The 24,289-nt window shown below is 42.6% G+C and overlaps 1 protein-coding gene across 2 annotated transcripts; it reads right to left on the bottom strand.

Moving 5' to 3' along the window:
• Positions 1-508: 508 nt before the first annotated feature.
• Positions 509-15,293, bottom strand: tp53inp1 (tumor protein p53 inducible nuclear protein 1). Of its 2 annotated transcripts, XM_069141087.1 has the most exons (4): positions 15,047-15,293; positions 10,701-11,084; positions 6,372-6,912; positions 509-5,889 (listed from the first exon to the last, which is right to left on the bottom strand). In XM_069141087.1, the coding sequence occupies exons 2-4, from the start codon at positions 10,831-10,833 to the stop codon at positions 5,667-5,669; spliced, it is 897 nt and encodes a 298-aa protein (XP_068997188.1). In that variant the 5' UTR covers positions 10,834-11,084; positions 15,047-15,293; the 3' UTR covers positions 509-5,666. The 2 variants fall into 2 exon arrangements, with proteins under 2 accessions (XP_068997188.1, XP_068997197.1); XM_069141096.1 differs by lacking the exon at positions 15,047-15,293 and having other exon boundaries at positions 10,701-15,040.
• Positions 15,294-24,289: the final 8,996 nt, after the last annotated feature.

Genomic DNA, 24,289 nt, shown 5'->3' with positions numbered 1-24,289 from the left:
TTAACAGAAACGCGCTAAATGTTCAAATCTGAACGGAGATTTTTACAAACGAGCAACACCGGGCGGATTAAATGGGGTCGACGCGCTCTCCTTTTGCGTGAAACGGCTTATTGCGCGCGTCGGGACGCGGAGAAACGGCTTATTTGCCGCGTCGAAGCGGAGTTTGCGTTCATTTCCGACGGACACCGACGCGCGGGGAGGTTTTACGGCGCAAACACCGCTTTCCTGACGTTGCGGTTAAACTTTAACGACTCGGTAGTCGCTGAGGTTTCATTTTTGGACGGACGTTGGCGGTAATCTTTACATTTCGCGGAGTTACGGTCGACTTTTTGCGCGGCATTAAAACCTCCTTCCGCAGGCGGGTCCCGCCTGTGGGCGGGGTCTCCGCGACTTCAGCCAATGGGAGGGCGAGCGGTGACAGCCGCGTGCTTCTTCCGCAGAATGTAAACAGATGGAGCACGTGGAGCTGCTGTCAAACCAGAGTTGAAGAAAAGCGACTGCTGACACGTTGGTTTATTGCTTTTTATTAACCATTGAGGAATTACTTAACCAGCCTACCGGAGCATTTCCGCTTTACACATTAACAATTGCCGTTGAGCATATTCAATAAAACGACCACAAATATTTGCAAACCATCAACATTGAGACAATAACTGCTTAGAAATAATAAAAAAAAACTACCGAGCCATAAAATGATGCGAAGAACTCAAATCTATCTCGAGGACAATATGTGTTGATTTTCAGCAAAAATGGACTGAGAACTTTACAAAGTAATTATTTTGCAAGCAGGAATGGACTCGTGAGCGTGTTATTATTCATTGTTAATCAGAGTAATACACGAAAGGGCATGTTAATGGTGAAGCTAGTGGGTTCTTATGTTACTGTTGGGATGCTGTCCAACAAAGCATCATGCTTGATTTTATTTAACGTTTTTTTTTTTTCAAAAGGCATTCAAAACCCTCAATATCATTCAATAAACATTAATTTGTTGCTGTAGAATAAAAAATTAAAAAAATAAAACTGTTGTGCTGGTTTTTTTTCCAAGATATCTTTATCTTGAAAAACATCAGTGACAGTGTAAAATTCAGGCAAAAGAAGGTAGACATGCTTTCTGCATGGTTTCTGGTTTCATTTCCTGTTTGCGCTTGTTATTTCACTAAGTTAAAAACCAAAGCTTCAACCAAGAAAAAATTAAATGTTATCAACACTGATTTTACAAAGGCTAAAGCAATAAACAGACGGATATTTGTGTATGAAAACATTTATTATAGGCTAATAAGAGATCACATGTATTAACTATTACAGTTTAAAAACAGATGACCCCACTTTTGAATTAGCTTTTTTTTGTTTTGTTTCTGACATCTGAACAGAGTGAATTGATCTGTCTTACATCCAAAATACAAAGAAGGAGACCAGTTATGTCGATAAATAAAACGTTAACCCTAAAATTCCTACAACCTTTTTTTTTCTTTTTGGCAAAGTGCTGTATTATTCCAGTAAACTGCACAAAAAAAGCAAAAATGTCTAACACTTGGTGAAAAATAAAAATGCCACAAAATGTTCTTCACACTTTTTTTCAAATAAACAACAGGAGAAAAGAGGTTTTGCTACATCATTCTGTCTGGTTTGTTGTGTCATATTAAAAAAAGCTGTACACTGGCTGGGCGGATGGTGACGGCGAGAGCGTACAGGCTTCCTCCGAGTGATGCATAGTTGGTTTCTGATATCTGTTTGTGTGTTTTTACTTATTACGTCCACTCTGAACGTGTTTGAAAAAAAAAAAAAAAGAAGAAAAAAAAAAAGAAGAGAGTTCAAGTTCTTCATTGATGCATTGTCATTACAACATTTCAACCTGGAAGGCACGTGATCCACAAATTTCAAGGCATTGAACAAAAACATTACAAATCCCTGTTAGTTTTGATGATGGAGAGATGAGCGGAGAACAGAAACTACAAAAAAAAAAAATGTTTTCAGGCTCCCGACAGCAGAAGGAGCCTTTAACATCTCCGATCCCTTCTGTCTTTAAGGTGTCTTTTTTCCAAAACATCTTAGTTAGCACAAAATAACATCGTTCATGATTGCAAAGCTCCATAGTAGAGAGAGACATTCGAGAAATAAAAAAAAAAGAAGCTTAAAAACACCAGAGACCCACTCCACTATCGTATACTATTATTTACAGCGAACCACATAATAATGCTAACATCCCATCAACACGAGCAGAGAAAAGCTGACGTCAGATTTAGATGAGAGATTCAGGGACCACACTGCAAAGTTTCCATCACGAGCCACTGAATATTTTCCGAGGCTAAATATTTTGTTTTTCTTTCATGTGTTCATACTGCACAGGCTTTGACATCTTGTCAGCTTTATCTTAAAGCAGAATGCATTCTTTAAAGATCAACTTTAAATGAACTTGCTTTATTTGAATCATTTTCTCTCTTTCGTGTTGGACTTGGATGACAACAACCAACGCTGTTGGTTAAATGAAAATAACTTTCTTGAGTAAATCAGCAGAACGTGAAGTTACAGCTCGAGATCATTCAAGAATAAAAGAAACCATTGTTTAAACTGACGCCCATTTTTGCTGGAGATGGAAAAGGAAACAAATTTTTTTTAAAAAGATTAGGAATGATGAAACCAATTGGTTAAGTCAGAATTACTGGATCCTAAGGACAAAATAAAAGATTTGAATAAACAACTGAATCAAATTTAAAAAAAAATTTGATGTTAGGTCAAAATGTTGGGATAATAACTCCATACCATTGAATAAGAAGTGAAAAAGTGACTTAAGTCAAAACGTTATTAGTTTTACTGACTTAAATGTTTTGACTTTTTCAGTAAGAATTAAGAGACAGTTTGTTGTCATAATGAAACAATGGTTTAGATTACATATCTCAGAATTTTGACGATAACTTTTGTTCCTAACATTTAATCTGTTTCTCTTCCTTTTCCTGGCAATAATGGTCCTCCATAGCTTTCAGTCACTCTCTGCAGTGTGGCGACTCGGCCCGGGCTCCACTTTTCCCTACAGCAGACACATTAAAAACAATAAATAGTCCACCATTTCAGAGCACCGAGACCAAGAACTTTTAACAAATACTCAAAAGTTAAACAACACAAAAAACAAAACAAAACAAAAAAAAACATCAGTATTAAAAATTAGTGAAAGGTTAAAGATCACTGCTACTTTTTTGGTTTAAATATTTTAACAGTTTTAACAAAATGTAACTAAGTTAACATGGAAAATAGAACAGTTAAAATAGCATAAGGTACATTTCTAAAACCAATGTTAGGTACACTTGAGCAAAAAGTATAAACATAGCTGAAAAAGACCAACAGTTTCTCCATCTTGATGGATTCCCAACAGTCGACTGACAGCGTCAAAGAGTTCATTTTCACAGTCCTGGGACCAAAAGAAGTTTCCGAGACACTAAAATATACGTCGATTATTTCTCACAAATGTTTTCACGAGGGAAAACTCGCAGGGAAAGAGCTGGAAAAGTCCAAGCACGCAGAAAGAATCATCAGCTGTCAAGTAAATCTGCATTTTCCTAAAGTGTAAAGGTGATTGGTTGTGACCCTGAGAAGTGGACTGCAGATTTATTTAAGAACAAACAAAAAGAAAAAAAAAAAAAAAAATTATCTTTTTCCATTTTCTTTTTTTCCACCATCATGACACTAGCACAACTCTACAACCATGCAACAGATTTGCACACTAACATAACCCAACATACCTAAGCAAAAAAAAACAAAAAAACAGACGCATATATACCAACTTCATACTGATATGTAATTTGTTTTTTTCTTTTCAAAAAATATTTTGGAAGTTTTTTTTTTACATAAATGTTTTTTTACATTTCTTTTCATCTCAAAGCTACCGTTAAAACAAGGCGTTTAGTGATATTTAACCCAGTAATTTTTACCATCTTTTTTTTTTTTTTTTTTTTTTTTTTTTTACATCTTCAAAAAAATATTGTGAAAAGTACTGAATTATAAAGTCAGAGGCAGGTTCAGATGGCGTCGCAGGACGAGCACCGCATTTAACTGAATGGTGGTTCTGCAGGACTCAAAAGGCAGGAAGTGAAAGTAACAAATCCCCTTAAAATCTGTTGCGAGCGTATGGTGTTGTGTTTTGTATTCCTGGCCTCATTTGTAACTGTGGTGTTTTGTTAATATGAACTGGTCAAACACAGACAACATGAGGTCAAGTGAATTATCAAGGGATTTCTTCTACGACTAGTCAACAATAACTAAAAAAAGAAAACAAAATATAAAAAAAAATATTTGATTTAAGGGAAAAGCAGCTGCAGTACAGAGTTGAGTTTGAGTCGGATGTGATTCTAAATGTGTTGAAACTCTGTTCTGTTTCTCAGTTTTCAGTCACAACACCCGACAGTTTCACAGAAAACCCTGTGAATGCAGCATCTTCTGAAACCTTCACTATTTAAACATAAATGGAGTAAATGTCCTCCTGAAACTTTTGCTACTACAGTGAGAAATATCATAATTTGAGTGTTCTTAGAAAAACAAGAATTCAAACAGTATTTTACATTTAAAGAGGCAGTGATTTAAGTATTGCACTTTCAAAGAGGCTAAAAACGTTCTACATTTGTTCTGTGATTAAGTTGCAATAAAGCTTTTAAATGGCTCCATTAGGAAGGCATAACTTTATCACAGTTATTACAGCTGTTAACAAAGCTGTAATGAAACTGAGCTGTGCGGATGGACTCTGTTCTCCTGTGAAATGCTGGAACTCACTGAAAAACAGGGCAGAGGCTACGAGCACGAGCAGTGTCCGATTATTTGAGGGGATTTTTTTTTTTTCCTTTAAAGTTTTATTTCCCTGTGACAGAAACGCACCAACGACACGAGCCTCCGCTGTGAACGACACGAGGACACTGGCGACGTTTTGATTAAATGGAAACGTTGTGCTGCTGCACTGCACATCTTCAACTTGGGATCTAAAATGTCTTCTGTCAAAGTTGCCCGAGCAGTTGCCAAGAGAACCGGCCAATCGCTCTGTGAGGCTCTGAAATGTTGCCGTCGGGTCATCCTGCCACGCCGTTAACCTGCCGCTGAGTAAAGTGACCTACAGCGTTGATTCTACACATTAAAGTTGTCCATAAAGAACAAGAACAAGAAAGAAAGAAAGAAAGAGAGAGGACGACGTCGTGGCATCCGTTTCTCTCTGTGATCCGAAGAAACAGTTGTGTGAAAGGGGGAGGAGGGGCGGAGCCTCACATGATGACCTTTTCCTTTCACATCTCTTCTTCTCAGCATTGAACTAATGGATGGATGGATGGATGGATGGATGGATGGATGGATGGATGAGGAGGAGGAGGAGGAGGATGAGGAGAAGAGAAATTCTTCACTGGCCACATGACCTGATACAATGAAACAAAAAAACCCAAAAAAATCGCCAGCCACGTTCCCTATTTCACCGTCCAATCAGATTTAAGAACAGATCAGGTGCGTAATTGGTGGCTGATGATGTAATTAACTTATTGCTGGTGTTTGTTTCTTGATGAGAAGAAAAAAAACAAGAGGTGTGTGTTTGTGGGTGGCCAGTGTTAAGATTCCCGTACTGCTGTAAGTATTGAGGTCGTTGATTATGATGATGTTGATGATGTTGATGATGACGAAGGGGATGAAGTTGTCGGGACGCCTCAGAAGTTGAGGTGTCTCTGGCTGGGCTGGTGCAGGTGAATGGTGCTGGCCTTCGGGGGGCGCAGCAGGTTGAGGCGTCGCAGGGCCTTGCGGGACAGCGGCTGGGTGCGCTGGGCGGCGTTACCCGGCCGCTGCTGCAGGAGGCCGGCCTGGGTGGAGAGCGCCGCGGCGTAGCAGGTGGAGTGGAGGCTGGAGCGGCGCTGGACGACCGCCCCCTCCGGCCTGCAGGAGGCGGGAGAACAAAACAAATTAGCCGATGGACGCCACTACCGTCTGAAAACAATTCTGCTCATCAACGGAGGTGTTTTTAAGGCCAAAGCGGTTTGGAGCCGGTAGTGACCATATTTGGACGAGCTGGGGGTGGGGCGGGGGATACTACCCACCAATAGCTGTAAATTAACTGCACCCCAGGCCTGTTAATCAAACAGACATGTCCCCTCCCCCCCCCCAAAAAAAAAAATTTAATTTAGCGAATGACATACAGAAAACTTGTGGAGGAATTTTATTGACCGAGACTTTCATGAGGGACGTTGAATGGGAGTCTATGGAGGCTTTTGGAAGCTAACCTCTAGTGGCCCCCGGTGGTATTGCAGGTTAAGGCACTTCCGCATCGCCCTCATTTTTCAGCGCTGCAATCTACGTCCACCTTGAAATACAGTCTATGAGCCAAGCAGACATCATGAGAGCAGCTCTCGGTACTGTACCTGTGACGAGGCCCCTCCAGCGAGCGTCTCGACTTCTCCTTCCCGCTTGAGCCTGTCGGGGAGGCGGGCATTTTGCCGGACAAAAAGTCCAGCTCCCGGTCAAGTGAGCGTTGTGGCAGGGGGTCGAGGGTCAGTCGTGGGGGGCTGTGGTGGGCGTAGACGGACATGCTGGGGTGTTCGATCAGCAGGTTCTCCAGAGGGCTGGTCTCCAGGAGGATGGGCTGGCAGCCGCGGCCGGTGAAGCAGGGTGGAGGGGTGACGAACCAGCTCTCCTCCAGAGAACCGACACCCAGACGCAGGAACCCGCCCTCGTCTTCTTCCTCGTCGTCGTCGTCCTCCTCCGCGCCGCCGTCCGTGGAGTTGAGGGAGGTGCAGGAGGAGTAGCGGATGCGGGGGCTGGCCATTGGGGAGGGGATCATCACCAGGTCCTCCTCGTCCTCCTCGTCATCCTCGTCCTCCTCGTCCTCCTCTTCCTCCTCTTCCTCGGGGTTGATGGTGGTTCCAGAGAGGCCGTCGCCACACTGACTGGAGCAGGCTTCAGCTGCAGACAGAGAATTAATCCATCAATATGTTGCTGTAGGGATTTTTTTTTTTTTTTACTTTACATGGATAGAATTAGTTTCAAGCATCATTTCACCAAAGTGATGAGAAGCATATTTTCTCACAACTCATTTGGAGAGATCTTTTAAGACCTCTGATGAATCTCAATTTTCTGTCTCCACTTCAATACATGAATATAATTTAGTTTGTGGTGCTTAAAACTTTTGATTTGATTCCAATTCTTTAGGTCACAATTCAATTTAGAATCAATTCTGAGAAAGAGAAGCACTTTATTTTGTACCAAACGACTGACTGTTGATGAAGGTCAGTCTGACTAACAGGGGAAAAAAAAATGCTAATCCTATTCATAAAGTTATTTTAAGTTAGTTGGTTAAATGCATCAACTTGCAAACATCTTACCGTTTTCTATAAAAAAAAAAATTATTAAATGAAAGTGACATTTACCAAAAAAAAAAAAAACAGGAGACGAATGGGATTCATCCAAGTAAATATTTACCAAACATGTGGACACATTTAGTTTATCATCACTACATATTGATAGCATGTCAGTTGATAAGTGACAAGAAATGTTAGGAATGAGATGTGAAAGACATGTTTGAGGTTATTTATAAACACTGTCTGCAGTAGTTTGTCCACCAGGGAGCACTGACAGGTTACTTTTTTTTTTACACAGCACAGTGCATAAAAATGTCTTCTTTGACAGATAATTAAACCCATATTTAACCAAAATGCTGTGTATGTTGTGCAGCTTGTTGAAATGGCCGTCGCTTTGGAGTTTTTCCAATTTCCATCCCACTAAATTTCTTTCACCGCCATTATTCTGAGGTGGAGGCAAGAAACCAAAACGGTTTGCAAAAAGTCACAAATTTAGGTGAACTGACCATTTCTATTTGACAAGACTTAAACGAGTCTGCTTCTTTCAGCAGGCCATCTTACTGCTCCAGCTGTTATTTCGCTTTTTGGTTTAAAATTAAAAAAAAAAAAAAAAAAAAAAAAAAAAAATACACAAGTGTAGTATCTTCAGTCTGCCAGCAGGAGGCACTGTGGCTCGTCTCCACAGCAGCGGGTGGGGGACTCTGGTCAGATGTAAACAACAATCACTCTCTGGATGCAGCTCGGCATCGCCGTGTTTTTCTGTTTGTGTTTGCAAAACACGCCTGTGAGCAAACTGAACCTGCTTCACACCGACAGAGCATCTTAATCTCCTCTCACCCTCCCTCCCCCCTCCCTCCCTCCTTCCCTCCCCCGCGCTCGGCGTTTCCTCAACAAGGAGCTGCAGGAATCCACCGTCGTTACAATCTTTTTTTGCGCATAAATCACCGCATACGCCCGTCCGGCTCGGCCGTGTGCAGCCGCGGAGGCTTTCCAGAAAGCTCTCGCTTTTCGATCCAGCATCGGCTTCTCACGATGCACCGAAAAACAGGAAGTTATGAGACGGAACATGATCTCGAGCGAGCAGACTGGAACCTAAAAATAACCGCAGCGTCGACTAAAGCAGATGTCTCCGTTTGATTTCAGTTCTGGTTAAAGGCCATGCTGTTTTAAAATAAAGCTTGTAAATAACAAAAACATATTTGATCTTTATTGAACCGTGCTTTTTGTGGGGAGGACTCCGTTGTTTTAAGAACTCAAAACACCTCCGATCAAACCCGTCTCTCGGCCCGCGCGCTCCCAGCTGTTGACGAGCGTGCATTTTCACTTTTTGTTTCCGTGCGGAGCTCATTTCCACACGCGCGACGCGAACGCCACCCGGTGGCTCCGACTCCCAAGGAGTTCACGGAGGAGTCCTTGTTTACCCGCTGCGGAGAGCTGACTCAGCACCCGGCAGCTGATCTGCAAACTGTGTATTCCTCTGCAGCGGCGGCGGCGGCGGGACGGACCAAAAGGCTGTCCGGAACCATCAGCGGGAGGACCTCTTCTCCTTTTGCAAACGGGAGCAGGGTCCTGCGTGCGGTTGGAGGAGGAGGAGGAGGGGGGGGGCCGGGGGTCAACCGTGCAACAGCGGGGAGCGAGGCACCGTCGTCGGCGAGCGCCGGCGGTGTTCCGGGTGTCGGGTTAATGAGGTCAGTCTGGATTACGAGCGAACCAGCTGACCCGCCACATAGCTCTGTCTCCTCTGTGGACCGCAAAGACTCGAAGTCTGCCATATGCACGCTCTCCGTGCGTGAGACACCGAGAGGCTTGGGAGCTCTGAGCTGTATTTTGCAACTGACAAAGTCGTTTTTTTAAACGCCACCCTGCGAGAATTGGCTCTCGGGACTTGGAACACCATCACACTGTGTCCTCCAAAACACTAATGTGCTTGCAGTTCTGTTTATACAACTTTTAGGTGCACATACATACATACATGCGTAACACAAGGCACAGTCACATGTGCGCAGCTGACGTAATACAGTAAGAGGAGGGTGCTGTCAATCAGGGTCTTTCAGATGCATTTAATTCACTATATTCAGGAAATGAACCATGTTCAATTGGATTTTTTTATATCATGAAACTACACTACGATGGTGGATGGTTCCATTTTTTTTTTTATCAGCTTGAAAAAGGAGCTTTTTAATGACATCTTTCTGGTTGAAAAAGGTTGGTTTGTTTACATTCACACCAAGTTGCAAACCTGAGAGAAAAAGCCAACAGACCACCTTAAAGTCTTTCTTTTCTGCCGAGGAATGCAGCAGGAATGAGTTTTAGTTATTAGTCTTCACTAACTCAGCGTGGTGTAACTTAACGATGGGAGAAAAAAACAAAACACCCGGCGCCGTATCCAGGTGTGTTTCAGCGGAGGTTGTGTTGGGAGGCAGCTCTGTGCCCATACATGTCCACCATCCACTGACCCGGAGTGGGAACCGGCGGCATCTATATTTACCTCCTGCGGTACCTCTGGCGCTTTTGTTTCGACCCGTTTGCAGGTTGCCCATAAACTGCCTCTGTTTCTCGCCCCTCCTGCTTGAAATATTCACACGGCCTCGGAATCGGAGACGGGTCAAGTCCAGTCAAGACTGGCGAAGGGTGAACGGTGGGCCAAACCAAAACTGTGCCAAGATTCAGTCAGAGCCATTTGGGAGTCGCTGCAGTGTGTCATGTTTCTGAATACAGTTTGTGTGTGTGTGTGTGTGTGTGTGTGTGTGTGTGTGTGTGTGTGTGTGTGACTTGTTGAACTGCTCTCCCTGTCGTGTCTGTTTTGACTGGGATCTTTTTTTGGTCGCAGCCAGCTCTGGAAACTTGGCTCAGTTTACCTGCAATTACAGAACTCTAAAGTTATACAGTGTGTTCCTGTGCAACCTGTCAAACCATGTCAATTTAATGTCTCTGTGCACGTAGAAAAATACGTGTACTCCCCTCCGTTTGATAAAATAATCTGAATTACTTGCTTTGTCACTCTTCATTAAGCAGATTAATTCAAGTAAATTTGTATGTATCTTTTTGTCTTTTGTATGTTTTTATAGTATCATTTCTTGAATTAACTTCATCCAAAATAATTGTTTTCACTTTTTTCATATGCTAAAACAACCAGCTTCATGACTAGTGGTCCACCCTTTTTGTATAATATGTGCCAACATGTCAGAAAGTTCCGCAGTATTTGGTGCTTCGGTCTAAAATCGAAGAGCGTTTAACTTCACTGAACCATAAAGCTGCAGAGCCGCAAAATGTGGACGATGTTGGGAGAGTTTTTGAAAGCCGGGTGATACAGGAGCAGTTCTCTGGAGGAAAAACTGAACTCAGACTTTATTGGATTCATTTTAGATTTACTCCAACACGCGTCAAACTTACCCAGGTAGTTGACCAGGATCCAGTCTTCATCATCCTCCTCCTCCTCCTCCTCTTCGCCGTCTCCGGGTCGGCTGCTTCGACTCAGCTCCTCCACGTCGTCTCCGAACAGAGCGTTGGCGAACCTCTGGAACATCCTGGGACGTCCTGCGGGGGCGTGAGGCAGAGGGAGGGGCTGAGGGAGGCGCGCGGCTCGGGGCGACGGCGGGGAGGCGTGACGGGCACTTTGGTCATCAGCTGCAGGGTTCACGGCGACGGGAAGGCTCGGGAAAGGTGCTAAAGTGCATCAATAAGGTGTGGTCATGGATCATCTGAGGGCCAGCAGACACCGGCTGGACATCGCTCAACGTCGGGATCGCTTCGAGTGCAAAAAGTACAAAACAAGGCCTGAGAGGAGACGAGAACGAGAGATGGGTTCAGTCAGCAGATTCAACTACTCGCTTTTCCTTTATTATTCCACATCACGTCTCCAAACATTTCAGGCAAGTCTGAGTTGCGCTTCAAGTCTTCATTAGTTAATACAAGACAAGGAAAGTCTTTCACGTTGCTGCATAAATATGACACATCTGAGCATTTTCTATTTAAATATTTTCTTTTACAAAAGTTGATCAAGTTTGTTCAATGCGAACGACTTAATTTCCACATCTTGTTCATTTTTTTTTTTTTTTTTTTTATTGTTCCGGTATCTCACCGGATGAAAATGTGAGTTTCAAGTCTGACAAAACTATAGTGTCAAAGCTCATGCTCTACTCTAATTCAAATGATGGCCACTTGGGGGCAGCTAAACAATCTAAAAATACAACATCTGACATATTTATCACCTTATAAAGTTGCTATGGATCACTAATCTTAGCAAACAGTTTTCTACTTGAACATCCACCACAGACGCAGCAACACGATCCTTCAGCTGGAGTGATGTTTGTGTCCAATATTCACTCCTTTTTTGGCTGTTTTTGGTCTCCACCAACTCCCGAAGGGAGGATCTGTCTCTTTAGTGACTTAACGCTCTCCTCCCTTCACCAGCTTTAACTGCGCCTGTCTGCTGCCACAAAACCAAAACTAGGACCAAAAGAGAGAGGCAGGACAGACTTGGGGATCCTTCTCTTTTGGTTACATCGTCATCAAAGTCGTTGTTAATGTAGAAATCATTGAGCTACTTTTTATGACTGCAGTGATTTGGATGTCTGGTTGTAAATGTTTGCAGGTGCTGGTTTTACCTGCCAAACGTTACATCCTCATAAAAGACATTATGGGAACCTGCTAAACACACTAATGCCCTCTAAATAAACGACACACACGCCGAGGACTTAAAACGAATGCACCGTTAGTATTCGACTTGTAGAGGCACAAACATCCGAGCCGTAAAGTGAATCACCATCACGGAATTAATATCTTGTCAGCTCTGATGGACACGAGCAGCAGCTGCAGTTTCTTCAGTTATTGATCTGTTGGGAGGCGAGCAGAGAGGAGCTGTCGGGTCCGTGTTTTATTCGCCCGTAATAAAGAGATGTCCTGTGCTCGGAGGACACACAAGACACAGCTGGCCGGCAGCCCGTCTGCTGGACTCACTACGGTCTTTCACGCCGGGAAATTGGACAAAAAGGAAAAAGTGATCGGTGTCACTGTCTCACTGCAGCTGCTGTATAAATGGTATCCTTTGGCACAAATATTGGCCAAGTGCATAATGCTTGTCTCGCCCCTTCAAATCCCCCTATTGTCCCTCATTGTATATTATAAAAGGTCCCCTGACTGTCCAGCTGCCAAAATCCAGAAGAAGGAATCTGAGTTGATCATGCTAATATCCTTATCTAGATCAAGCAACAAAAAAAAGAAAGCTCGACACCAGTGTCTGCTCGGTGGCATGTTTTACCTCTCAGGTTACATACAGCACAACACTCTGCAACTGGTGCAACTTCTAGGAACCATAAACAGCTCTGCAGACACTACAGATGGGTGTAGAGAATACCATACCAAGTCTAATTTCTTTTTTGGGGGGAGGGAACAAAATGCTAATTCAGTATTATGATCTCTATTACTGATATGAATTGAAGTGGAGTAATACCATCAAGTGGGAAACATGATAACCAATTTCACCTTGATCAATGTAGATGTGTTATCTGCTACACTGATGAAAGTGTATCTATGAATTTGTGAGTGAAATATTATGTATGTACTTACTTAGCATTATAAATAATACACAGTACATACAGTGCTGCTGTTTAGGGTTTTAAGGGTAAAGGTTCAAGTTGTAAAACTGAGCTCTAATTAGAGCTCTCATTATATTATTATATATATATATATAATGTATTTATTTTACATGTCAATCAAAAATTATCACTGCACCAAACTGAATGGGTCTTGAAGGGTAGCAAATCATTGCAATGCAACACTGAAAATAACAACTAAAAATCCTAATCATTTGCCATCTGTAATAAGACCTTAACAGAGGATAACTGACTAAATAAACCAGTAACAACATCAGAAAAATATACAAAAATTGTAGCCCAAGTCCTTGTTTTGTATTCAATATGCATTAAAATGGCTTGCCAGTCGATTTGAGAATAATAGGAGATTCCAGTAGGCCTATTGTGTTGTTAATCTTCAATCACGGATTACAGCCTTTAAGATTTAAACTAGCTGCAACAATTACCGTTTGTAATCACCACTAGGGTTAGACACAAACACGTCTCCTCAAACCAAACGGTCTTGAACGCCTCATCGGCAGACGACGACACGAATCTCCGTTTTTTGTTTTTCTACCTACACGTGAACGCGCATCGCCGTCGGCTGTGGTGCGTTTAAATCCTCTCGTGCCAGCTCGTATTTCTCGGCCGTCGTTCACACTTTATGTAAGGAGGAACAAATAGAAAGCGCTCTTCTTTTTTACACCCCGCCTCTGTAAACATCGAGCAGCTGTGACGAGCAGAAAACAGGAGAAGAGGTTTCAACTGCCTGATTGACACACCGACAACAGCAGGCTGATAATCTGCTGCACCTGTTTCTCCTCCACTATCCACCCTCCTCCTCCCTGACGAGACATTTCAGGGGATAAATACCAAACACGATTGTAGTCTTCTCATTAAAATAATCACCAAACACAAAGAAAAGCTCCCCGTGGGCGATTAATGTCGTTAAATGGGTCACTGAGTCATGGCTGTTGAAATAGATGCATCTATTTAATCAAATCCCTCATTAGTTATTAATTCGAGTGTAAATAAACGGACTGCAAAAGAGGTATCCTATGTAGGACACCCAAAATCTTTAAATCTGATGTCTCTGCTGTATGAAGGCTGCAGGATTAGGAATAGACATCACTAGATGTCCCATAATCCGGGACGTCGAGGAGGTTAAAACCTATATTACACGCAAATTGGGATTTTTGTTTTGTTTTTGTTTGTTTTAGTCTACCACATTAAAACTCAAACTATAAATTACAGTAAGTGGAGCACGCTTATGAATCGCATCGGGTTTTATTGGCCTTACATGTTGTAAAACTTGCAAAACTATTATAATTGCAATTTGTCTACAACATGTTCACAACATCGTGAAAATAGTTTTATTAATGTCCTACTAACAATTATATGCCTTATTGATTGATCTACCGGGGTGGGGGGAGAAGAGGGGGGCGCAAAAAAAAACAAAAACTTTTCATTCTTGGATTCTTTTGTCTGAAAATAGTTTTTAACATATCCACCGTAACTTCTCCTGAGCTCAAGATGACAAAAGCAGCAAATCTCCATGACTCGATAAATGACGAATATGCGTCCACTGTTCTTGATTAAGTTGCATGTCGATTAATCGGCCAGCCCGTTCGGTCTTAAAATGCGAGATTCTCCAGTCGGTCCGTAGGGTGGAAATAAACTGGTCGGGTAAATAATGTGGAGCAGCAGCCTTGTGGTTGTCGGACGGTTAAACAAGGGGAAGGGGAGGAGGCTGTAATTCTACACTTGCAGGGCTGGACCGCGTAGCCTGGCTCGCCTGCTTAACTTTTATCTCCGAAAATAAGTGATGAAATAATTGCCAGAATAAAGCAATAACCTCTCCCGAGTCCAGGTAAATCACTTGAAGTTTTGCGAGGCAAACGCAGCTGCAGATGGCTTATTAAAGACTGGCGAGACTGAGCTAACGCTACCGAGTCAGCCGAATTAAAAAAAAAAAAAAAAAATGCATTGTTACAGTTTACTGACTCAACGTAGCTTCTTTGATACTTGTCTTGTTTTTTGGTGTTTTTTTTTTTTTTTAAGTGGAAAGTGTCGCAACTGTAATGCAGATGGAAATGATAATCAGCATCAAAAATAAGAGGCTGAAGTGCCGTTAATGTTCACCGAGAAGAAAACAAAGAAACTCACCTGCGGCAGAAGAGGGGGGGGAGATGTAAACGAGTTCAAATCGCGATTAAATTCCTTAAAACTGAGGTAGATGCGTTACTTTTCGAAAAATAGAAAAACTTGAGGTTTCTTCGCGGAAGAAATAAAATATAAAACACGCTAATTTATGGACTGAACATCGGGAGTCACGGTGCGGTTTAAGCGTTTTTTTTTTTTCTTTCAGTCCGTTTCCTCCTCGGTCCCCCGACTGCGCCTTCTTTTGTTGTTGTTGTGGAGCTCCAACAGCTGATCGCCGCGACGTCACCAAGGACAGCCTATCGCAGGGGACGGCCCAAAGGCCGAACGCCCAATCAAAAGGCGCAGTACGGGCTGTCACTAACCCACGTGACGCCAACTCCCTCCTCTCCTGCTCCTTCTCTCCCCCCCCCCCCCCCCCCCCAAAAAAAAAAAAAAAAAAAAAAAAAAAAAAAAAAAAAAAAGGCATGACTGGGCAAAGGCTCCGCTGAACAGAACTAAATGTGGCTTTTTTTCCTCAAAAACAGGCAAATGTTACATAAACAGACCAACATCCGAGTCCAGCTGCCGGGTTTCCTGTTTTCTAAGCATGCGCACACTTTGTTGGAATATGATTACACCGCTGTAAACTTTGCATAATAGTCATAAAACATTAACAACTAAATAACACAATGAGTGGAAGTTTTCACGACACCTTTGATCCGTCCTCGGCAAAACTAAAAGTCGAAAACCCAGAAACCAACCAGTACTTGGAAACCTGCACGGCAGCAAGTCCTTTTGCCCCAAATTCTCTTGAGACCAGCTTCTTGAGTTGTGAAAAACTTTGTAGTTTGACAGGTTTTTTTAAAAATTGTAAACTCCAAATTTAGAAAAAAAAAAACACAGGAATTTGATTTATTATCTTTGGGTTTCAGGGAATAGTGATGACCATATTTCACTCTTTTCTCACATTTTATACAGGTAAAGATAAAGTAAAGTTGTGTTGGATTTGTCTTAACCTGAAGAGAGACATTCGTCAATGGGGCCGCCCTACATTCATGTTAAAGGCATGTCCTGGACTAACTCATTCATTTACCCAGAATTTAACAATCATCTAAACATACAAATAAACTTCCTTATAAGGCACAACCATGTTAGTAAGCGCTTTATTGATTGTTACTTAGCAATTTATTCATGCTTTATTTATCTTTTATGCTCGTAATCGGTAGTTGTCACCGGTGAATACTATAAATGCTACAAATCTTTGCTGCTGTTGCTGCTAATTTCTTGTTCTATTAAGTTAATGTTTTAGAAAGTAGTTAGAAAATGTCCAACACAGTTTCCTAAGGCAGCATCGACAGTCTAAAAACCCCAAATACCCACTTTGCAGTCATTGAAGAAAATCAGAAAATTCTCATATTTTAAAAGCTGAAACAAAAGAATCACTGGAAGTTTTGCTTAAAAATGACGTGAAATCGCCGCACAACTCAAAAAGCGTTCACAGGCTGAAAAGCTGAGTGTTATCTCTCACGTTTTTCAATGTTTGGTTCGTTCCAGTTTCAATGAGCTGCACAAAAAAAAACGTTGAACTGCACCGAATGACACGCTGAACCGCAACTTCAGCCTCATGCTGAGGAGATTTGGATAAAAAAAAAAAAAATCTGATATTTGGGTCAGCGGTTGGAACAACAGGCTCCATAAACCTCATGAGAGTGAAATTAGGAAACCCGGCTGTCACCACCTCCCGTTGCTTTGGGCCTCACCCTCCCGTTTCCCTCCACCCGACCCATAACGGGGAAGAAAAGCCATGAGCTCCAGACAAAAAAAAAAGGCCCGGATGTTATGTTTTTGATCCTGAGCATCTCAAACCAGCAATATGATCTCTGTTCTTTAACTCAAACCATAAAGTTTTTTTTAATTTTTTATAGTGACAAACTATCGACATACTTTCTGGTAAATTGCAATTGTAAGCAGATGTAAAAGTTCATTAAAGTTTTTGCCAACTAACTTAAGTTTACATAAATAAGTGAAAGCTGCAGTTTAAACAAATAACGAATGATGTCTGTAATAACAAAAGTTAGAATTTGTTAAAAAAAATACTGTACTTTTAATACTTTTTTGGATACATATTTTTCAAAATAAAAGTTAAAAAAAAAGTGCTTCGAATGGAGAAATCAAGATGAAATAATGGAATAAAATCAGACTTAAATCAGATATTCTTTATGGCAGAGAATGAAGTGTAACTGAAATATCCAGCAGTGACACAAGCAGTGAAAGAAGGGCGTCGAATAAACCGATCTGACTTTTTAATGGCTTAATACTCCGTTTTTGTTTTGTTTTTTTGTTTTATCTCACAATGTAAAATAAAAAGTTTATTTTAAGATTTTCTGTTCTCTCTTTTGGAAGAAATTTGTGACAAGACAACTTCAGAAATTGTTTTCATCGGAGCACTCTGACCTTTGACCTCCGACCGTCTGGCGGTTCAGGCTGACTGGATTCCTAAAAGATGCACACTCCTCTGAGCACGAGCGTCGGCTGAAAGTCTAAAACGCAAACAACATAATAAAACACATACCAAAACACCGTCACGAGAATGCTAACAGGGCAGATTCTGCAGCTGAGTTACCGTCTGCAGATTCATGTCTCGGTTTGTTTGTTCTAATCCCAGTTTAATCACATGTTGACAAGCAGGAAACACGAGCAGGTATTTCCTGTCATACCTGATGTCAAATTTACTGTGGAAGTCTGTGGGTCTCTGAACAGGAATCTTTTTTTTTTTTTTTTTTTACTTCTTACACCGAGAATTGTCACTTTTAACTTGTAACTTCTTTTCCACGTCCATTCCCTGATTATTTACGCTTCACGTTCTCACTCTTGCTCTCCTGGTTTTTATGATTTCAACAATCTCGCTGCTTTTCCAACCGCCTGCCGTGTTTTCAACTCCAAAAGTAAGACAGGCCGAGCTGCGCTTCAGTGCGAAATGTTCTGCGTCAGTAACACAGCTGGAAGCGACAAATGGAGCCGAGGGGAAAGGTACAACCTATTAATAAATGACACACGGCCCCAGAAGAATATTTAAAACTTGTAGGGAGAGCTGTTAGTGAGCGACCTTCTATAATACTTTTTGGTATTTTTTTGGGGGGGTATTTTCAACTACCTGTGGTCGTTTTGCGTCTTTTTAGTGTGATTTTGTGCCTATTTGGAGTTGTTTTTTTTTGTGTGACATTTGGATAGTTTTGTGTCCGTGAAGTTGTTTTGCATTTCTATGTGGTCTGTCCCCTGTTGCTCTGGGGCCATTGTTTTGTGTTTTATGCGCATATTTTTTGGTATCTCCGAGGTAGTTTGATGTTTTCTATCTCTTTCTGTTGGTTATCTATTTCTTTGTGGTCATTGTTTTGCACCTTTTTGTGTTTTGTGAGTCTTTGGGGGTTGTTTTGCATCTCTTTGAGGTTAATTGCTACCCACTGCAGTCATTCTGTTTCTTGGTTGATTGACTAACCAACCAGAACTGTTTACAGTCACTACAAACAAAGGCTTTGGCAAAGCCTCCAGAAACCCCCCTCCCCTCCACCCTCCTCCACACACACTCCCATCCCAGCTGAAAAAACAGAAACACCTGCTTAAAATCCATGCGGAAAAAGCCGCGGAGAAGCAGGACACGGGAACAACATGGTACCCTCGATTTTTCCATTCCCAAAAAATACAAGGACACACCTGTACTGTTCTGACATCACAACACTGATAAGGCGTCCTCCACCGCTCCCTTCCTATGTTTTTTTCTTCTTTCCAGTGTGTTACATCAGCACTATTTCATGTCTTTAGCGGTCTCCTAATCTGCTGTCTGAAACTGGAACTGGATAGTTTATCTTCCTGAATAACCACGCAGTGCAAGTAAGCTCACAGAAATCCTTAATTGTTGACCTAAATACGCACCTAACCTTTTCAAATATTGGCACGAGACCAAATGTGTATGGGGTGAGTAACTTTATTGACTACAAGTTGATTTTGTCCCTAACAAACCAAACTGAAGCCCTACAAGTTTATTTTTGCTCAATCTACCGTTACATCCACGATGAAGGAGCTTCATTTGAGATCAGATCTTGATATGCCTTATTCCTCCGTGGCATCGCGCTCCACCGTTGTCCTGATTATAATCAGTCAATGAACGCACGCTGTTGCACACGTCCCTTCATTACCATGAAAACACAAACTGTAGTTTATTTTGACTCGGTCCGACACACACCATCCCGCTTCCCCAAAGACTCGCTGCAGTGTCAAACGCGGATTAATCCCCTGCTGAAAATAGTCCGCTGCTGTTTCAGTAACATTTTCATAAAAATGTGCTTCCGGTTACTTTAAGAAATTCCTGAACATTTGTAAAAAAAAAAAAATTAAAAAAAAAAAAAATGTTTTAACGAGGTGCTTTCATAGTTACCGTCTAACCAATCGGGAGACGGAGTAACGCTTTCAGTTCGGGGCTTTTTCATGGGATTTGTTGACAAGTCATCCTTGAAGTGGTTCGTCCTTTACTTTGAAAAGTGCAGGAAAACTGAGGCACGAAAAAGAAACCAGTAACTTTATATTAATCTGCGTATAGATGAAGATTCAGGTACTTTCGGGGTTATAAAGGACTATTTGTTCCCCGCTGAATCTAACATTGTTTGTTTGAAACTGGGGTCTTAAATTTCTTATTAACTTATTGTACAGGCCTACTGAAGCGCACGAGGTGTTCAGTACTGTGTGTGTGTGTGCGTGCGTGCGTGTGTGTGTGTGTGTGTGTGTGTGTGTGTGTGTGCGTGCGTGTGTGTGTGTGTGTGTGTGCGTGCGTGCGTGTGTGTGTTTGTGTTACTTACGTTGTGCGAACATAAATGTTTACAGTTTGCGGGGACTTAACTTCCTTATCGGGACGAATAGCAAGTCCCCACAACGTACTGTAAACCTGCAGTTTAAAGATTACGATAAAGTGATAGAAACAAGAGCGTCTTTGTTTGTTCGTGAAGGAAGTACCCGCGAACAAAATGTCCCATTTAGGAGATAACTTAGATTCATCTCTCACAACAATGCGCCAAGGCCTTTTCTTCTGCTGCGTCTTTGCGTAATCCGGCTAATGTTTACTGTCTGCGTTGCACAATTCTGTCCTCCGAGCGGACAGCGGAGGTCAACGACCTCGTGTTGTTGTCGCCGAAGACCTATTGAGTAATGAGCGGTGTGCGCTGCAAAAGTAGTTCTGGAAAAATGCTAGCGCCTGTTTTGAGCTCAACCTTAGTAAGCGATCACTTCCTGTGGCTTTAAAACGCCACGATCAAAAATGCGTACTTCGCTCGAGGGATTCCAGCAGCGAGGGGGAACAAAAGTGAGGTGATAATTTGTCTAATTCATGATGTGAATTTGTCCCCTTTAACTCCCGGTGCATTAACATGGCACGTAAGTAAAAGTATGAAAATATTATCAGCGATAATTACTTCAAAAGCATCAAAGCAAAAATACCTCCTACTCAAGCAAAACGGCCTGTCGGACTTACATGTTTTTTTTTTTCTTTATGTAAAGCACTGATTCAGGCTAATTAAATAATGCTGGTGGTATTACTTAAGGTATAACACAAGCCGTATTTATATAAGTTCATAATGTTTTTAAAATCTTAATCTTCAAAGTAACTAGTTGTCAGATAATCCTAGTGGAATATTTTCTCCTGTAATGTTGTGGATGTATTAAGTATATAAAAAAAATTACTTCAAAAAGTACAAATACAAATGCAAGTACTTCGTTAATTCCCACAACTGCATTATAACTTTATTAAAGTGAAGTTAAAGCTAAAATTTTGTATGAACATTTTTTTTTCTCCAATATTCTGTGAGTTTATACTCAAAATGTTGTTGTTCAGATACAAAAAAAACACAAAAAAAACCATTTGAATATGTTCATTAGGACTGCAGGAAATTATAGTTACTTTTAAATGGATTAATTGAATCAAACACGAATCAGTTGCTTAAAAAAAGATAACGAAAACAACTGTCGCTTGCAGATTTACACTCCATCTATTGGGGATAATCCAGTCGTGCCTGAGGTTTTCTGCGCGCTCATTACGTGAAACTAATTGACTTTATAACAAATGAGCTTATTATAAACCAAACTAAAGGTCCTAAAACTGAAGCCTGAATCTCTATGACGGAGAACGAGCGGCACAAATGATGAAGACTCGAACGATAAAGAGAAAACTCGGGGTCTTCGGTAGCTCCGGGGGGTCTGGGCCTCCCTGCAGCAGGTCCCCAGTTGGTAATCCAGCGTTGCTTCTGAGGACGTCAACGTTGACTTGCATTCGTTTCGTGGAGCCTTCGGTTGGTGAAATGCGTTCGCGTGTCGCGTCCGCAGCGAGAGCTCTTCACGGTGAAACACATGAGCAGCGTGGAAACCGCTGTTTCTTCCTCTTCTGTCGGCTGGAAAACAACAAAACTGCGACGCAGATAACTTCTGATAGGAAGAAAGACACCAGGACAATGGACATCGATGGGGGTGGGAGGGGGGGGGGGGGATGCTGTCCCCCTTGTTAGCAAATTGACCAAAATGCCTTCCCCCTTGTTTACTTGCAGTTCCCACAACCCTCCGTCCCCCGCTCCAACCTCTGCTCCAACCCCTTTCTCCAACCCCTTCTCCAACCCCCGCTCCAACCTCTGCTCCAACCCCTTCTCCAACCCGTGCTCCAACCCCCGCTCCCACCTCTGCTCCAACCCCCTTCTCCAACCCCCGCTCCCACCTCTGCTCCAACCCCCTCTCCAACCTCTGCTCCACCCCCTTCTCCATCCCCCGCTCCAACCTATGCTCCATCCCCCGCTCCAACCCCTTCTCCATCCTGCGCTCCACCCCCTTCTCCAACCTCTGCTCCACCCCCTTCTCCATCCCCCGCTCCAACCCCTTCTCCATCCCCCGCTCCAACCTCTGCTCCAACCCCTTCTCCATCCCCTGCTCCATCTCCCACTCCAACCTCTGCTCCACCCCTTCTCCATCCCCCGCTCCAACCCCTGCTCCATCCCGCGCTTCAACCCCTTCTCCATCTCCCGCTCCAACCTCTGCTCCAACCCCTTCTCCATCCCCCGCTCCAACCTATGCTCCACCCCTTCTCCATCCCCCGCTCCACCCCCTTCTCCATCCCCCGCTCCACCCCTTCTCCATCCCCCGCTCCAACCTCTGCTCCACCCCCTTCCCCATCCCGTGCTCCAACCCCCGCTCCAACCTATGCTCCACCCCTTCTCCAACCTATGCTCCACCCCTTCTCCATCCCCCGCTCCACCCCCTTCTCCATCCCCCGCTCCATCCGTGCTCCAACCCCCGCTCCACCCCCTTCTCCATCCCCCGCTCCAACCTATGCTCCACCCCTTCTCCATCCCCCGCTCCACCCCCTTCTCCATCCCCCGCTCCACCCCCTTCTCCATCCCCCGCTCCAACCTATGCTCCACCCCTTCTCCATCCCACCACCATTGATTAACCACCAATTGATTAACCAGTGAATTTACAAATTCACTGCTGATTGGCTCATCCATGAATTTAAAATTGTTTATAACTAAGTGAAAGTGATTGTTAGTTCTGGTCACACTGTTACAAGATATATTGTAAAATACAACCAGTTGCGTGAACTTTATAGTTTTTGTAAAGGAAAACTAAATTTCGTCTTGTTTATAGGATTCAAATGAATTCTTTTTCATTGGTTTTGTCAACCATCAGATCTAAAATAACATTATTTCTCCCCCCCCATTTCATTGTCGGTTACATAGTGAAATTGCTCTCAGCAGACTTCGAGCAGCAAATAACAACATGATCCAGATAACGTCCACACCCTTCTGGTCTAAGTAGAGTGTACGGTGCTAATCATAGAGGTGGACAGAGGAGGAGAGCATCACGCTGCGGAGGTTGTTTCTGCAAACTTTCCACTGTAAACCGTTTGAACTCACTCCATGAACTGAATTCAAGCTGCAGGTCACCGAGAAACAAAAAGGTCTAAAAAAAAAAAAAAAAGCTGAGCTTTCGACAACCCAGACAAGACTTTGGGTGGAGCGTCACTTGAACTGGCGATAAGTTTTGACACGCAAAGAGCGAGCACATGCGAGTACACCCAGAGGAAAACTACAGAGAGCGAGCTGGAGGGTCTGATGAGCTGATATCAGACAGAGTAAAGGAACACTTCATTCCTGCCTTTATTTGTTTTATGAATACTGGCGAGTCAGGAAGAAAAAATAAATAAATAAAAAACAAAAAAACAAAAAACTGCTTTCACACAGGAAAGGACAAAAAAAAAAGAAAAAAAAAAAAAAGAAAAAAAACCTGAAGTGACATCCTCCTCTTGAGTTGCATCAGCCGAGCAGAGCGGGAGGCAGGACGAGCCGCGGACAGCCAGCCACATTGGCTCCACACGTCCCGTCAGTTATCTCTGCCGAAGTAGCGACTCCGCTGGCTGAGCTCGCCGTCCCGCCGCTCGTAAAGTGAGTTAATAATAGCGGCGAAATCTCGAAACGGTCTGTTTTCCGTTCTCCGCCAAAAATAACTTCAGGAAAGTGCATGAAGAGTCATGGCTTGGAAAAAAAAAAAAGAAAAAAAAAAAGAGTTTTGAGTGCATGCGAAGAGGGTCCGCCACGAAAAAACAAAACAAAACAAAAAAAAACAACCATAAAAGGCACAGTCGGAGATAAAAATGAGCAAAAGAAGCGAGTGTGAACAATAGATAGTTTAATGGGGCCTTTTACGGGAGGGGGGGGGGGCGCAGCACTGCAGGTCATTAAAGGTCATTTAACCCTTTAACCCCTTTATTTTTAGAGGCGGGGGCAAGTATTCTGATATGCTACTTAAGTAAGTGTGATACAGCAGTGGACTAAAAATAAAGCCCTAAAGAGGACTAAAATAGTACTTGCTGATCATGAAAATGTACTTACAGTCAAGGTGCCGCCACGACCTGCGACGTGAGGGAACTGACTGATGTCATGAGCTTTGTGTGGTTTTGTAAGATGGCACTAATCATTAAAGAAGCACATGACAAAGGTTTCTCCGGCAACCTCGGCTCGGAGAAGAAAACATGATTGACAAAACAAAACATGAACTGTTCTTTTACATTTTTAAAGAATACTTTTTTTTCAACGATTGTATAAATCCTTAATTATTATTTACATTAGATATTTCCTGGTTCCAGCATTGTTTTGTAAACAAAACACACCTAGTGCACTCATTAGTAATACAAATATTTAAACTGGGGGGGGGGGGGGGGGGGGGGGCTGGAAGATTATTCTG

The sequence above is a fragment of the Embiotoca jacksoni genome, unplaced genomic scaffold (genome assembly GCF_022577435.1).
Source record: "Embiotoca jacksoni isolate LCO1_2020_lvr unplaced genomic scaffold, fEmbJac1.0.p SCAF_11, whole genome shotgun sequence".
Classification (NCBI taxonomy): domain Eukaryota; kingdom Metazoa; phylum Chordata; class Actinopteri; family Embiotocidae; genus Embiotoca; species Embiotoca jacksoni.
This window is presented reverse-complemented; position numbering and strand designations above follow the sequence as displayed.

Bases quoted from the DNA above. Each gene is read 5' to 3' on its own strand.
- tp53inp1 (XM_069141087.1), bottom strand. From the start codon at position 10,833: ATGTTCCAGAGGTTCGCCAACGCTCTGTTCGGAGACGACGTGGAGGAG. The intron at 6,913-10,700 runs GTAAGTTTGACG...CTCTGTCTGCAG, and splicing joins GATCCTGGTCAACTACCTGG to CTGAAGCCTGCTCCAGTCAG. The intron at 5,890-6,371 runs GTACAGTACCGA...CGCCTCCTGCAG, and splicing joins CTGGAGGGGCCTCGTCACAG to GCCGGAGGGGGCGGTCGTCC.